The sequence below is a fragment of the Neoarius graeffei genome, chromosome 22, assembly GCF_027579695.1.
Source record: "Neoarius graeffei isolate fNeoGra1 chromosome 22, fNeoGra1.pri, whole genome shotgun sequence".
Lineage (NCBI taxonomy): Eukaryota > Metazoa > Chordata > Actinopteri > Siluriformes > Ariidae > Neoarius > Neoarius graeffei.
In genome coordinates this window covers 29,920,999-29,938,198 of record NC_083590.1, presented here as the reverse complement: position 1 = coordinate 29,938,198, position 17,200 = coordinate 29,920,999, and the positions used below count along the sequence as shown (strand labels likewise).

At 40.8% G+C, this 17,200-nt stretch overlaps 1 protein-coding gene across 5 annotated transcripts in view; it reads right to left on the bottom strand.

The window, feature by feature from the left end:
• The window catches only part of phf14 (PHD finger protein 14), a 284,756-nt gene that overhangs the window by 39,569 nt on the left and 227,987 nt on the right, over positions 1-17,200 (bottom strand). For all 5 annotated transcript variants that reach the window (XM_060904723.1, XM_060904724.1, XM_060904725.1 and 2 more), the window contains one exon: positions 4,189-4,306. In XM_060904723.1, coding sequence (XP_060760706.1) covers positions 4,189-4,306 — 118 coding nt within the window. The remainder of the gene's footprint in view (positions 1-4,188; positions 4,307-17,200) is intronic.

The following is a 17,200-nucleotide window of genomic DNA, read 5'->3' as shown; positions in this document are numbered from 1 at the left end:
TTTGGTATGACCCGACCCTGAGTAGAACTCGCGATCTCCCGATTGAGAGGCGGACACGCTAACCACTAGGCCAACTCGCGGTATGAACTCATTATAATAACCCATAATTTAAAAAGTACTTTTCACACCTCCTAAATCCCAACTTGATCTTTGAACAAACTACAACTATACCAGGTATACTATCCTCTATAAAATCTGACAGAACTATACTCTGAAATCTGACAATCTTCAGAGAGTTTTGCTGTGCAGAAGTTCCCCTAATTTCTTAATATTAAATTGTAGGTTTATTTAAGACTTGTAGGTCCTTATTGAAATGGAACAAAAAAAGTCATGAAACTGCCTCGTAGTAGGATATAGGACCAAATATCCTACTCAAACTGCCGACATGTAATGGGAGTCTGCTATCACTGAAAATGTTTTCCTGTAAATATCTGCATCAAACGGGGCGGCACGGTGGTGTCTCACAGCAAGAAGGTCCTGGGTTCGAGCCCCGTGACCGGCGAGGGCCTTTCTGTGCGGAGTTTGCATGTTCTCCCCGTGTCCGCGTGGGTTTCCTCCGGGTGCTCCGGTTTCCCCCACAGTCCAAAGGCATGCAGGTTAGGTTAACTGGTGACTCTAAATTGACTGTAGGTGTGAATGTGAGTGTGAATGGTTGTTTGTCTCTGTGTCAGCCCTGCCATGATCTGGCGACTTGTCCAGGGTGTACCCCGCCTCTCGCCCATAGTCAGCTGGAACAGGCTCCAGCTTGCCTGCGACCCTGTACAGGATAAGCGGCTACAAATAATGAATGGATGGATGGGCTCTGCATCAAACCACATCCAGCTCTTCAGTGATGTATGACAGCGTTGTTTAAAAAAAGAAAAGGTTCTTTGAGAGTTAATTTGATTAACAGTTCTAGTTTTAAACAGAAACCTCTTCTGAAACGTAAATTATCTCTTTGAGATCACCCTTGCTGCTGAACCAAAAGTCCAGGGGGTTGAGCTGGACCTGATCCAACACCTCCTAACCCTAACCCTAACCCATGAGACACTCTACCACACACTTATCCACTTGAAACACACTGAGCTGTCTCCATCTCCTGGTTCAACTCTGCCAAGGTAGGAGGAGCTGGATCAGGTCCAACTCCACCCCGTGAACTCTTGGTTATGCAGCGATGGGGACTTGGATTGTCCCATAAGGACAAACCTAAAAAAAAAAAAAAAATCTCTTCACGAGTGTATGACATACGGTGTTGATATTAGCACATGGCTAGATGTGGTAGTTATCTTGGGCAGGCTGTTAAAAGGAAATAGCAGTAGATATTGATGCATGCCTAAAATTCCAGCTAGACGAAGATATCAGGCAGCAGAGGGTGCTACAATGGAACTGGAAAAAAAAAAAGTGTATGCCAGAGAGAAAGCGAAGAGTGCGTAGCCCAATTTTTGCTGGCTGTGTGTAAGCGTGTGATTAAACGGGATTGCGTCTGGGCTTTCAGGCTCTCTGGGGATTGAAGCGGTTCCCCCTGCAGGCTGCCAGAGAACTCGTTTAAAAAGTGAAGGCTTGCTTAATCCGCCGTATGCCTCCCACTGTCTAAATCTCTTTTCTCTACCTCCGCTTGGCGCTTTTGTTCACAGCTGCTTAGCCCTTGTGTTGTAGCAGCAGATCATCATTCTTATGCTTTCATCTGCGCTTTTGACTTACAATACCTAACATGGTGCACGACGGGGGTCAACTATCAATTCAATTCTTTACTCCATGTAGTAAAAGCCAGGATTTGAGAGAAATGTATTTCGTATATAGAACCAGTCCGCTCATTTAGTTATATAACTCTAGAATAAAAAAAAATTCAAGTATAACCACAGTATGCAATTAAACAAACGTTCAGAAAATGATTAGCCATGACTTGTCATACTGCTTAAATTAAATGTGGATGGAATAAAAAAAAAAAAAAAAAAAAAGCAGAAAATGCCTTGGAAAAAAATAATAAAAAGTTATTTCCTTGTTTTCTGATTTTCATATCAAAATGAACAAAACATGGAAGGGCCATCATGGCCGACCCTTCTAGTCAAACCATAAAACAAATGTCTCTATCGTCTTTAACCTTTTGATGTTACTGCTGAACGGTAATCCTGTGTTGCCGTTCCCGTCACGCAGACATCCCACTATGCCTTTTACATTCCACTTTCTCTTTGGCAACATCAATTAACCTCCATTTTCCATGCAGATAGAGCTTGTCAAGCCCAGGCTGGCCTTTTAAAGATAAATTGAAAAGCGGGTACATTTATTAACTTAATTAGGTTTGGAAGTTGAAACACATTGCCTTTGATTCAATGAGAGGAAAAAAAATGTGACTGAGGGAAAAATCACTGGCGGTTGGACGTCCAGTTCTGAAGGAAAGACATTAAAATGAATACGGAAGGCATGGTTTAAGTCAACAGTGTGCTTTGTCTCCAGAATTAAGGTAAGAGCTTTTGCCAGACAGGTATTCTAAGAGAAACGATGGCACTGAGCTCTGAGTCACTGTCGCGTGACTAAAGCAGATATCAGAGAATTAAAGCGGTGGATGATTTCCCTTTGAACGCACCATCATTAGAGTCCTTAAAATTTCAAACACAAGCCACTTTGTTTGATCCATCATTAAAGCAGCATTAAACACGTGAAAAGCATCAGAGTCTAACTTATGATTTTCAACAAAATCTATGAAATCGGGTGATCAAAAATATTGTATTTCTAAGAACATTCCTGTCCTACATTTGCTATACTCTTTAACTGTGTATGTCAAAGTCAAAGTCCTTCCCACGCCATGTGGCGGCGCCGATCTCCGTTTCCGTAGCCCTCGGCCTCTCGCCTATTACATAGCTAGGGTTACAGTGCAGGGCTAGTCCTCTGGTAACCGCGAGAGTTTGACTCCCCACTCACATCTGTATTGCAGCGTGCCTTGCCAGATGGCAGTAGGCACCATTTTTTTATGATGGTCTTTGGTATGAGCCGACCGTGAGTAGAACTCGCGATCTCCCGATCGAAAGGCAGACACGCTAACCACTAGGCCACTCGCCGGTTAACTGTGCATGTGCTTAACCATAATTATCCAGGGCTTTCTATTATTATTCTCATCTCATCTCATTATCTCTAGCCGCTTTATCCTGTTCTACAGGATCGCAGGCAAGCTGGAGCCTATCCCAGCTGACTACGGGCGAAAGGCAGGGTACACCCTGGACAAGTCGCCAGGTCATCACAGGGCACAGACAACCATTCACACTCACATTCACACCTACGGTCAATTTAGAGTCACCAGTTAACCTAACCTGCATGTCTTTGGACTGTGGGGGAAACCGGAGCACCCGGAGGAAACCCACGCGGACACGGGGAGAACATGCAAACTCCAAACAGAAAGGCCCTCGCCGGCCACGGGGCTCGAACCCGGACCTTCTTGCTGTGAGGCGACAGCGCTAACCACTACACCACCGTGCCTGCCTCTATTATTATTATCATCATTATTATTATTAAAGTGACTATGCTTATGACAGGAGTGTGACAACTACACCCAACTGAAGCCAAATTCACAAAACCGAATTCAGTTAATTCGATAATTTAACACGTTAAAATTTTCCCAAACGTGTTGTGTTTTCTGTTGAAATAAAACGCCAGTTTTATACTTTTCCACTTGCCTTTTTTTTTTGCCACTGGAAACAATTTCCCTGAGAAAAACATCAATAATTATTTAAAGCATGTTCTGAATAAACTGCTTATATGTTGATAATTAGTTTTACATTAGCTAAGAAATGATGACATTTGAGACTTTTGAATTTTACCCCCAATGGCCTCACCCCAAGCAGAAGAATCTTTCGACTTGCCCGCAACTGCCAAAGTAGGAGGATCTTCTCAATTACCCCAAACCCCAAGACTTTTCAAAGATCTGGGTAGAGATATTTTATAACTTTGGCTCATATTTTGAGAAAAAAAATGAAGGCGGCTGCTTAAAGAAAAAGATATTTAGTAATGATAAAAGATAACCAGCCACTTTCTCTCTCGCACACACACTCAGAAAACCCTAAAATTATAACTGGAATCAACACCAACACCTCTATTTGACCCACGAGTGTGATTTTAGTCAATTTTCTTGATATGCATCTTGCTGTGTAGTGGGATGCAATCAGCTGACGACATTACAACCCTGTCGCCACCTCAGCTTCGCTATGTGACTCTCACCTTCGATGATGAGGTGTCACATTCCTGACAGATCCAGCCATAGCCTGTCTGTTTAGGTGATTTCTTCAAGGGAGGGTCCAGGCAGCCGAAGTGGTAACAGAGCTGACACTCATCACACCTGCGAAGAGAGGGAGAGTGATATTACCAGAGGGAATATAGCTCAAGGCAGGGAGTAGCGCCTACACTGACACGTACACACACACGCTCTACAAGTATCCCTGCCAAGAAAGCAGCATGTCCCTCATCAGGCACATTTGATCGATGGTGACAGAGCAGCTTCCTGTCAGGTAACAGATGCTTAATAGATTCAAAACACATTGGCACAGCACCTCTCACATGGCCTTGTACAGCAATCATAAAACACGCCAGCTTGATTGGCTCGGCTGAAATAGGTTTCTGTGCATCTTGCCAATAAATCTTTATGGGATTTTTTTAAAACTTATTTCCAAGCCAAGGGATTTAAAAAAAAAGGAGAATCAGGTCTTATGAGCATCCACCATTCCGATACAAACCCCAGACATAAAACAGTGTTTTGTCAAAACCACTGGACAGCTCACGTTTACGTGAGCCATCAGAATAACATGGAAAAACATGATATAGTTAAAAAAAAAATTCTCTCCAATGAGAAGCCTAAGGAATCCGAACCAAGCAAAACCTCCATTTATCATGCATGGGCTGTTATTGGTGAATGCCCGAGTGCCCTTCAGGCCAGCTTCCATGCCCTCCCATCTCCTTCCCGTCTGTAATTAACTAATTATGTTGTAATCAATAGTGAAGATTCAGATTTGGCAATGTAAATCAGATAAAGCAGATAAGGGCCGAGGAGGTCAATAGGCACCCTCCCCATTCGTCTACATTATATGGATGAGGGGTACGAAGCTCTTATCAAAGAGTGTCCAAGAGGAGAAAATGAAAGAAAAGCACTTCATCATTTACTGGCCTTAACTTAAATCAGACCATTCTTCCATATTTATTTTAAATACCTTTCCTTAAGAACTGTATGTCCAACCACAAATGATCCCCCCCCCATTATTTTGGTTGTAATATGTTCACAAAGGTAGGGTCAAGCTTGGTAAGGAACAACGCAGTGTTAATGATGCAGAAGCCCTTTTCAAAATTTGCCTGACCACAGACATCAAATGCTAATTAACAGATAGTGATGGCTGTAACACAGTGCTAATGAGGAAACATTGTGGGATATGCACACAGCTAGCCCATCCGGTCAAAGGATAGAGAGTTTATTTATGGAAATTATTTACTTCATTACGTTACATTTAATGGAGGTTGGACTCTCCACCAAAATACTATAGCAATAATTCTCCTCTGAAATGAACACAAGTACTTTTGAAACAGTCTGTGTGCTTGGTGAACATCTCATTCCAGATTTAGTCCCCTTTTGCTGGTGCATTACTTCCAGTCTTCTGGGAAGGCTTTCCACTAGGATTTTGGAGTGTGGCTGTGGGGATTTGTGTTCATTCAGCTACAAAAACATTAGTCAGATAAGGCATTGATGTCAGATGAGGAGGTCTGAGGTGCAGTCGGTGTTCCAGGTCATCCCAAAGGTGTTGAGGGTTGAGATCAGGGCTCTGTGCAGGACATTCCAGTTCTTCCACTCCAAACTTGGTAAACCATTTCTTCATGGACCACACTTTGTGCACAGGAACATTGTCATGCCGGAACAAGTTTGGGCCTCTTAGTTCCATCCATCCATTATCTGTAGCCGCTTATCCTGTTCCACAGGGTCGCAGGCAAGCTGGAGCCTATCCCAGCTGACTATGGGCGAGAAGCTGGGTACATCCTGGACAAGTCGCCAGATCATCACAGGGTTGACACAGGGACAAACAACCATTCACACTCACATTCACACCTACGGTCAACTTAGAGCCACCAATTAACCTAACCTGCATGTCTTTGGACTGTAGGGGAAACCGGAGCACCCGGAGGAAACCCACGCAGACACGGGAAGTACATGCAAACTCCACACAGAAAGGCCCCCGTCAGCCGCTGGGCTCGAACCCAGGACCTTCTTGCTGTGAGGCGACAGTGCTAACCACTACACCACCGTGCCACCCCACTTAGTTCCAGTAAAGGAAAATTGTAAAGCATACAAAGACCACAATTTAGCAAAGACCCACATATGGGTCTGATGTCAAGTGCTAGGTGTCCAGACACCTTTGGTCATATAGTGTAGTTATCTCTGCAAACTAATGTCAACGTCTTTGGGTTTCCAAATATGCCAACTGATGAGTTCCCAAACCAACAATCTAATACATCTCTAGCAAATAATTAACTTAGAGTTTGCAAGCCGCTGTGCTGGTAACAGGAGTTCCTGACCAAAGGGTTAGCTCAGGTGTCTCAAACCAACCAGGCAAAGAGGTCTTTAATCAAACAGCATAAACAGACTCTACAAACCAATGACAAGGGAATAGATTCCAAACGGATCTTAAAAACACTACTGAGATGTTTTTCAGGTTATGGAGTTTCCCACCAAGAGTCAAATAAGACTCTACTAACAAATAACCAGATCATGGTGTTTCAAACAGCTTTATCATCAAAGCATTAAAATGAACATGGAGTTTCCAACCAACCTGCCAAATTAGACTCTGCAAACTAATAGCCAGATCATGGGAGTCTCAATAGCTTTTTCAGAAAGGCAATAACATGATCATGAAGATTCCAACCAAGCAGCCAAATAAGACTCAGGGTTTCCAGATGTGCAAAAAAAAAAAAGGGGGGAAATTCAGATAAACAGTTTGAAAGCAATGGGATGAGCACAAGATAATCTTCATGATGACAGCAGCAATTTAAAAAAAAAATACAACTCAACAGTGTCAAAATGAAAAGCAAAGGTCTTTCAAATGCCTTTGTAAATTGGAAGAGGGTAATTATGACTAGTCTTATGGGTTTAGGTTAAGATATACTACAGCCCATGCCAAGTCTAGATCATTTCCAAGCCTATACTTGACACTTCAACAACAACAACAACAACAACAGTACTCATTATCCAGTGACTCAGTCATTTCTTTACCAAAGTGAATGTTCCTCATGTGGTCAAACTGACCAGTGAATCTTATATACTCCGTTGTTTCCTTAACGAACATGTAAATTAGTGATCTGCACTTTAGGACTGACACGAGACCAACATATTACTCGCATAAATGCCAAACTAGAGATCTTAATAGCATCTGACATTCAGCAAAGGAATAAAAGAACATCACACTCATTCAATCCTATTAAACCTGACATTATAACCTTAAGAATGACTGCACTCTTTTTGCGAAATATCAAGTGTTATAATTTTCCATTCAAAACGATGGCAGAATTTATTTCCAAAGCTCGTCTTAATGGTGTACACTTCTCATGTCCTGATATGCCAACCTCGTATCACTATCTAATCCACATATTCATTGTGACAGAGCGGTGAAGAAACGGGCTGCCCTCGGCAACAGACTGTCAGCTTGAAACTGCCTCCATTACATGATCTCTCTCTGAAGAAAAGGAGCAGGGAGAGAATTACTGCAGTCTACTCACAGCCTATTGTGACGTGTGAAAAACACTGGCTGTCATCATTAGCAGAATAGTTAACGAATGCTAATACCATTTTATGTGATTTCATATTATAGGATTTCTAATTAGGAAACTGACGGTGATTAAATAAAATAGTCGGCTAATTTAATTTACGCAATTGTACACTTCAAAAACCCACACAATAAGTCGAGACACGTTTGGTGTCTTAATTTTGCATTGCGGAATTAAAGCTCATGAGTATTAGAAGCATATGATGACCAGTTAACACAGAGGAAACTGTAAGGTTAAATCATGTATGTTTAGTGCTTAAATTTCATCATTCCGAGACGTACTAATGTATGGCCTGTAGAGACGAGAGAGAGAGAGAGAGAGGGATAGAAACCCACACATAACTATGTCCACCACTGCCAAATAGATTGTACTGCATTACTTCAGCATAATTATCTTTTTTTTTTTAAGGTCTGAGGAGAAACAGCAGTAGCTATATATACATTCTAAAAGTAAACTAGTTAAACACAAATTAAAATCATGCACTAATTAGTGTGAAAATTGCTGTATATGCTTTGTACTAGCGTTGTTGGTAGATTAGCAAAGCAAGTTAACTTAAAGCATATACGCAGAACCATGGCTTCACTTTTTGTTTATAAACGCCTTGAGACCTCAAGAATGGCACAGGAATAATTTTAAGCGTCCACAATAAATCTAATATCGTAATTTTTACGATTAAAGTGATTCATATACAACCCCGATTCCAAAAAAGTTGGGACAAAGTACAAATTGTAAATAAAAACGTAATGCAATGATGTGGAAGTTTCAAAATTACATATTTTATTCAGAATAGAACATAGATGACATATCAAATGTTTAAACTGAGAAAATGTATCATTTAAAGAGAAAAATTAGGTGATTTTAAATTTCATGACAACAACACATCTCAAAAAAGTTGGGACAAGGCCATGTTTACCACTGTGAGACATCCCCTTTTCTCTTTACAACAGTCTGTAAACGTCTGGGGACTGAGGAGACAAGTTGCTCAAGTTTAGGGATAGGAATGTTAACCCATTCTTGTCTAATGTAGGATTCTAGTTGCTCAACTGCCTTAGGTCTTTTTTGTCGTATCTTCCGTTTTATGATGCACCAAATGTTTTCTATGGGTGAAAGATCTGGACTGCAGGCTGGCCAGTTCAGTACCCGGACCCTTCTTCTACGCAGCCATGATGCTGTAATTGATGCAGTATGTGGTTTGGCATTGTCATGTTGGAAAATGCAAGGTCTTCCCTGAAAGAGACGTCGTCTGGATGGGAGCATATGTTGCTCTAGAACCTGGATATACCTTTCAGCATTGATGGTGTCTTTCCAGATGTGTAAGCTGCCCATGCCACACGCACTAATGCAACCCCATACCATCAGAGATGCAGGCTTCTGAACTGAGCACTGATAACAACTTGGGTCGTCCTTCTCCTCTTTAGTCCGAATGACACGGCGTCCCTGATTTCCATACAGAACTTCAAATTTTGATTCGTCTGACCACAGAACAGTTTTCCACTTTGCCACAGTCCATTTTAAATGAGCCTTGGCCCAGAGAAGACGTCTGCGCTTCTGGATCATGTTTAGGTACGGCTTCTTCTTTGAACTATAGAGTTTTAGCTGGCAACGGCGGATGGCACGGTGAATTGTGTTCACAGATAATGTTCTCTGGAAATATTCCTGAGCCCATTTTGTGATTTCCAATACAGAAGCATGCCTGTATGTGATGCAGTGCCGTCTAAGGGCCCGAAGATCACGGGCACCCAGTATGGTTTTCCGGCCTTGACCCTTACGCACAGAGATTCTTCCAGATTCTCTGAATCTTTTTGATGATATTATGCACTGTAGATGATGATATGTTCAAACTCTTTGCAATTTTACACTGTCGAACTCCTTTCTGATATTGCTCCACTATTTGTCGGCGCAGAATTAGGGGGATTGGTGATCCTCTTCCCATCTTTACTTCTGAGAGCCGCTGCCACTCCAAGATGCTCTTTTTATACCCAGTCATGTTAATGACCTATTGCCAATTAACCTAATGAGTTGCAATTTGGTCCTCCAGCTGTTCCTTTTTTGTACCTTTAACTTTTCCAGCCTCTTATTGCCCCTGTCCCAACTTTTTTGAGATGTGTTGCTGTCATGAAATTTCAAATGAGCCAATATTTGGCATGAAATTTCAAAATGTCTCACTTTCGACATTTGATATGTTTTCTATGTTCTATTGTGAATACAATATCAGTTTTTGAGATTTGTATATTACTGCATTTCGTTTTTATTTACAATTTGTACTTTGTCCCAACTTTTTTGGAATCGGGGTTGTAGGTAGCGGTCTGAGTGAATGACCTTGACGTCCGTAACGTCACAGCAAGAAGTCTATCGGTCTCATCACCATTTCCGCTACACTAAAACACAGAGCTGACTGCAACTCTGATCCTCCATTTTGAGCTAGTTTATCGCCATGCCACAGAGATGTGTTGCTGGCGGTGCAGCAACACGACAGAAGGTGGATTTACGTTGCATTCATGGCCCAAGAATGTTCAAACTGCAAAGATTTGCACGCGTTTTGTGAGAAGTTCACGGGCACATTGGGCGCCTATGAAGTGGTCTCTCCTCTGCACATTTTACTGAAGACTCGTACGAGACCTCTGATCTGTTGAGGAGCGTTGGCTATAAGCCCGTATTGAAAGAGGGTGCAGTACCAACAATTAAAGGAAAGCAAGTTCAGTTGCACCAGTTCTCCCGGAGTGTGAGCTGAGGGTTGCTGCTAAAACCTGGGACAGGACATTATCGCTCGGGCTGTGACCTCCCCGTGGTTGTTGCTAAAACCGGTGATGTCCCGTCCCGGGTTTTAGTAATTGCCTGAGCCAAGCAGTAATGGCGGAGTACTCCGTATCGAGAAAATGGAGAATGAGTGGACCAGCCGTCTGATTTCTCTGCTGGATATGCTCGCCTGAGCAGCAATATCTCGCCCTTACGTGGAAGAAGCGAATGAACGGAGAACTGAATGAACAACTGAAAGTCAGACTGTTTCAAAACAATCAGCCACAAGATCGGCCTTCAAGAAGCGAGAACACAGACGGGTAAGCTCCGACTCTCATTTGGTTACGTAACAACAAAAACAACAACACTCGTTGTTTACCTGCATTTAGATGAATACATGTAACTTGTATTGTGTGTTTAAGTTACCGGTATGAGATTATTTAATTTGCTTCAGAATGTGATTGTCTCAGTTCACCTAATTATTTAATTAGCCTTTTACGTTTTATCAGTGAAAATGCATGCATGTAATGTACATGTATGTTGCATAAGTTATAACACCCATCCTGTTTTAATGAGAGTCAACCCACAATCAATGAAGTCAAATCAGTCTTAGTTGAGCGAGTCGGTGACGGTATTTCTTACTTTCACCATAAATTTTTATTTATGTGACTTTGGTCTAGAGCTGTCAAAGGCCTCGGCCTTAAAACCGGTTACCGCACTGACATCACGCACTCGGCTGGCTGGCTCAGCGGGGCAGCTCCAATGCCAACTTTGCGGTCGATTTTAACTCTCAAAAAAAAAAAAAAAAATATATATATATATATATATATATATATATATATATATATATATTTTTTTTTTTTTTATTCCCATTTATGCAGCATACAAGAATCAAGGATAGAGATACTATCCACTCAGAAATGTATTTAAAAATAAAGGCTCTGTGTATCTCCTTTAACTAGCTATGTACACTCACCAAAGGCACCAGTGATCTCCAATACTTCCTTCCAACTCTATATACACACTTAATACCAAATTATATAAGCTGAAACTATTTTGTCCATGGTTTTTCTTCCATTTTGCATGTCAAACAGTATATGGGAACTAATAGCAGTGAAGTTGTGAGGGGTGGAAGAGAAGAAATGTTGGATCACACACACCACAGGACTGGGCCAAGGAATCATCTGAGCTAATTATTTGGATTTATTGCTTTACCACATCATACCAAACGTGCATACCTCAGTCAAATCTCAGGTTGCTTGCCACTGTTGATGAAATAACTGCTTTGACATGCCATTGTTTGTTAGTTTCTTTAGCCTCCTTTCAATTGAGAACCACATTTTGGACACCACAATGATGGAGTTTGTACAGGTACAGTACTGTACAAAAGTCTTAGGCATATACAAAGAAATGCTGTAGAGCAAAGATGCCTTCAAAAATAATGAAATAAGATGTTTCTACATAAAAACAAACAAAAAAAACTACCATTAAGATAAATAAGCAGTAATGCATGAAAAAAATCCAATGTTACACCAATATGGCTTCAGAAAGGGCTATTCCACCTCTATGGCAAGTTAATGGACAAAATTTGCTCAGCTATAAACAACAAAGAGTACACCATGGGGATTTTTCTCGATTTATCTAAAGCATTCGACACAGTAAATCATTCTATTCTACTAAGCAAACTAAAACGATATGGCATAAATGAATGTGCATTAAAACGGTTCTCTTCTTATCTATCCGACAGACAACAATATGTAACAATTAACAACACTAAATCTACACTTAAAACAGTACAATGCGGAGTACCACAGGGATCAATTTTAGCACCTTTACTATTTCTAATTTACATCAATGACCTTGCACAAGCTTCCACAATCATCTTCTTTATCTTATTTGCAGATGACTCCAATCTTTTCCTTTCACACTCAAACTTTAGTACTCTAATAAAACTAGCTAATCAAGAATTAGAAAAAATTGTTATCTGGTTCGAGGCTAACAAATTATCTGTCAATGCCAAAAAACATACTTCCTTATTTTCTGTAATAAAAATAAAACCTACAATAGAAGTAACGCAAAAATCTTACTAAAAAGTATACCCCTTTCTCAAGAGTGTCAAGCTAAATTCTTAGGCGTAATAATAGATGACAAACTGACCTGGAAACCACATATAGCCATGTTATGTAATAAAATATCTAAAACTACTGGACTTATGGGAAAAATCAAACATCTCACTCAACAAACCATTATCACCATATATAATAGCTTAATATATGTATGGGGATGTGCCTACAAAACTACACTACAGCCCCTAATACTACTCCAAAAAAGATTTGTTCGTATGGCCACCGGATCCAGTTTTAATGCCCATTCTTTATCTCTATTTACAAAGCTTAAGATTTTAAATATTATTGATATCAATAGACTTCAGCTAAATATCTTCACTTTCCAATTTCTTAGAAATTCTCTTCCAGACACGTTTGATAGTTTTTTAAATCTTAATTCTCAATTTCATGCTTACCAAACTCGACAAAGCAACCGACTACATATCCCCCTAGTGCGAACATCCCTAGGTCAAGAGTGTTCAATACAAATGTGCAATTGAATGGAATAACCTCCCCCTCCACCTTAAAAGTTTTACATCCATGATTAGTTTTAAATGTAATCTCAAAACCCACCTATTTTCATTCCCCAGCCACACTTGACCTTTATCTTTAAATATAGTTCAGTCTTAGAACAAATTGTAAAATATTACACTACACCATGCACCAGGCTTCTGTTACGAGTACAATATTTATTCACCATTCAAAATCAATCTCATCTCATCTCATTATCTCTAGCCGCTTTATCCTTCTACAGGGTCGCAGGCAAGCTGGAGCCTATCCCAGCTGACTACGGGCGAAAGGCGGGGTACACCCTGGACAAGTCGCCAGGTCATCACAGGGCTGACACATAGACACAGACAACCATTCGCACTCACATTCACACCTACGCTCAATTTAGAGTCACCAGTTAACCTAACCTGCATGTCTTTGGGCTGTGGGGGAAACCGGAGCACCCAGAGGAAACCCACGCAGACACGGGGAGAACATGCAAACTCCGCACAGAAAGGCCCTCGCCGGCCACGGGGCTCGAACCCAGGACCTTCTTGCTGTGAGGCGACAGCGCTAACCGCTACACCACCGTGCCGCCCTCAAAATCAATCAATTATACTTTTTATTTACTTTATGTATAGATCCTAACTTACATTTTATTCGTTTCTTATTTTCACTCGTTAACTTATACTTTATCTGCAATTGACATTGTTTATATTTATTTCAGTTATGATACCTGTTACAGTTTAATGTATAATTTTGTTACCAATTATTATATTATTATCTTTGTTATTATTTGTTATTATTTACTATTGTTAATATAGTTATTCTCTAATTTGTTAAATTTGTATTAATTACTTGTTAATTTAAATGGGGGAAGACTTAGAACAAGCCATTGTGCTTTTTTCTTCCCCCAGCACGTTTTCTGTTTTTGTTCCATTTATGTTTTCTTGTAAATCTCTTTTATCATGTGCAAATAAATAAATAAATTAAATTAAATTAAATACAGGAAATGATCTGTAGGTTTTACTGAGCATCTTCCAGAACCAGCCACAGTTCTTCTGGACACTTTGACTGTCACACTCGCTTCTTCATTTTGCACCAAAACCCTAGCCTAGTAAACTAGACCCACCCGCCTAGCGGCCAAAAATATTTTTTGCCTAGCGAATGGGTCTAGCCTCGCACCATATAAACAAAAACACCCCGGGCATCAAATCGTGCCCGCCAATCACAACGCAAGGTTTTTGTTTGGATTCTTTGGGCGGGCTTTTGCAGGAGTGACGACAAGGCTGCGCGATGCTGGAGAAAGCGCAGCAGGAAAGATGGCTACGGCTAGTGAACAGCACGCGTTTGACTCCGCTTTGGAATCAGTTTTAGAACAATTAGACTTGGAGTTTTCGTTGAAACATGAGCAGGAAGAGGCTCTCCGCTCATTCCTTTTCAAGAAAGACGTTTTCGCTGTTTTGCCGACCGGCTATGGCAAAAGTCTGATCTACCAGCTGGCTCCGCTCATAGCCAAAAGGATGGGGCTAGTTTGTGCAGTACGAAGAATTAATAAACAGCTTTGAAACATTACTTTTTGATCGTTTCTTATTTTCCCGTTATTTTAAATTTAAGGGAAATTATTTCACCAAACACCACTAAATAAAAACTCTCAAAAACAGTTTAAGCAAACCCTTGAAAAACACTTGGAAAAAAATATGTGTATGTGGTACAGACTCCAAACTTGTGGTCATTATCTCCAAACTTCTTAATATCTAGAACCTGTTTATTAATTAATACGCATTTTGAAAAATTATTTATTTCAAGGCCTCCCCCACTGCTTTCTGTCGCTCTGACTACGTCACAGTCACTGTTGCGCTGATTGGTCAGAGCGTTGGCCTATACGCACAGAGACAGTTTGAAAGACAGCGGTTTGTTCCTCCTACCCGCTTCGGAAATGTCTACGGATCGAGGCCAGACTAAATATTCACATTTAGTCTGGCTTGCCAGGCTACCAAAACCCAGCAGCCTTCGTTATGTTTTTTGTCTGAAAAGTGGTGTGTTATGTAATATAGTGCTTTCTTTATTTTGTGTTGGAAATCTAAAGTGTTTTTGTACTGGTAGAAATCATAAAATAAAAGTTTATAACAAAGTTTGTATATATATATATATATATATATATATATATATATATATATAAAATCTCCTTCTCACCCCCGGCGGGGGGGTGGTATCCATGTCATCCTCAAGCTCGGGTCCTCTACCAGAGGCCTGGGAGTTTGAGGGTTCTGCGCAGTATCTTCGATGTTCCTAGGACTGCGTTCTTCTGGACTGAGGCTTCAGATGTTGTTCCTGGGATTTGCTGGAGCCACTCTCCCAGTTTGGGGGTTACTGCCCCAAGTGCCCCCACTACCACGGGGACCACGCAACCCTTGACCTTCCACATCCGTTCCAGCTGCTCTTTCAACCCTTGATACTTCTCAAGTTTCTCATGTTCCTTCTTCCTGATGTTGGCGTCAGCTGGGATCGCCACATCTATCACCACCACCCTCTTCTGCTCTTTGTCCACCACCACTATGTCCGGTTGGTTAGCCAGGATCTGTTTGTCAGTCTGGATATATATATATAGTTATACATATATATATATATATATATATATATATATATATATATATATATATATAAAGGGGGGCTAAGACTTTTGCACAGTACTGTACTGTACAGACAGTGAAGCAAAATGACAGACGAGCAGTAATAATCATTAAGACAACATTAACCATAATCAAACTAATTATAAGCTTATAGGAGGAACTGAAGTCAATAAGCAGCAACATCATGAGCATGCGTATCTGTACAGGAAACAGGAATTCAAATCACCGACGGCACTGCCCCGTGAAAAGAAGACAAACGATCAGGAATATACAGTGTGTGTGTGTGTAGTGCTAATGAGTGCACACTTACTGTCGCATACAGTGAACGATTGATTTTGTATGAACTCTCCACTCTGGAGAATAAAGAAGGAGCAAGAAGCAGGAGACTCTTCTTCTCCACGTGGGAGAGTTTAAGACCCGTGGCAGCCCCAGGAGGCCTGTGTTTTATTAGTGCCGGCCATGACGCTTCGCCGTTTCATGTCTTTAATTACTTTGCCTTAATGAACCTTTTGTTGTGTATCATGGTTTACCATCTTTGAATTAAAACACTGCTCAGCCATGCAGGCCCAAGTAGTAGCGAGGCAGGTGATTATGGGTAATTGGAATTCAAAATGACCAGACCTGTGGACTGAAATGGCTTAACCTTTTCAGTTTCCTGAACCTTCACATGCACACGTGAAAACAAACAAAAAAAACAGTTTGTTTCCTAATTATAAATAATAGAACGCAGGACGTTTTGTCCTCGAGGTGCCCACGGGTTCCTTGAACAGAAGAGGAGATCATTTCTGCAACCAATTAAAACTTACTTTTCAATCATAAACCTGCATTTGAAAGTTTACTGCAGAAGTCAGAACACGACCAGAAATATGCTTATCAGTCTTATGTTCAGGTCAAAATGGACCAATTTAAATCAGCCTAAACCTGAAGCAAAACTAATGAAACTCGTGCTTGCTCAATTTCTTTCATAAACAGGAACGGTTGCTTTTCTAAATAATTTATTTGGCATATATTACATTCAAATAACATTCACCTGTGAGTAGGCTCGCTCTTATTTACTCTCAATCCCAGCACACACAGCAACCATCAAGATGATTCCCAAGTACATGGAGGGGTTTTGTGTATCTACATCGTTAAATGAAGAGTTTGGTTCCAAAACGCTATATATCCAATTCCAATGTTTCGAGAAAAGTCACTTTTTCTGATTACAGGAAGCGATAAAAGGAAAACCACTGTATCCTGTTTTAAAATGTATTGACAAACTCCTTAATGCAGGGGTTTTCAAACGCTATGTTCACACTGCAAGGCTTAATGCTCAATTCCGATTTTTTTGTGAAATCCGATTTTTTTGTGAGGTCGTTCACATTAACAAATATATGCGACTTGTATGTGATCCTCAGTATGAACGAAAAGCGACCTAAAAGTGTTCCGCATGCGCATTGCAGGATACGACGACGTCACACGCAGTGAGCA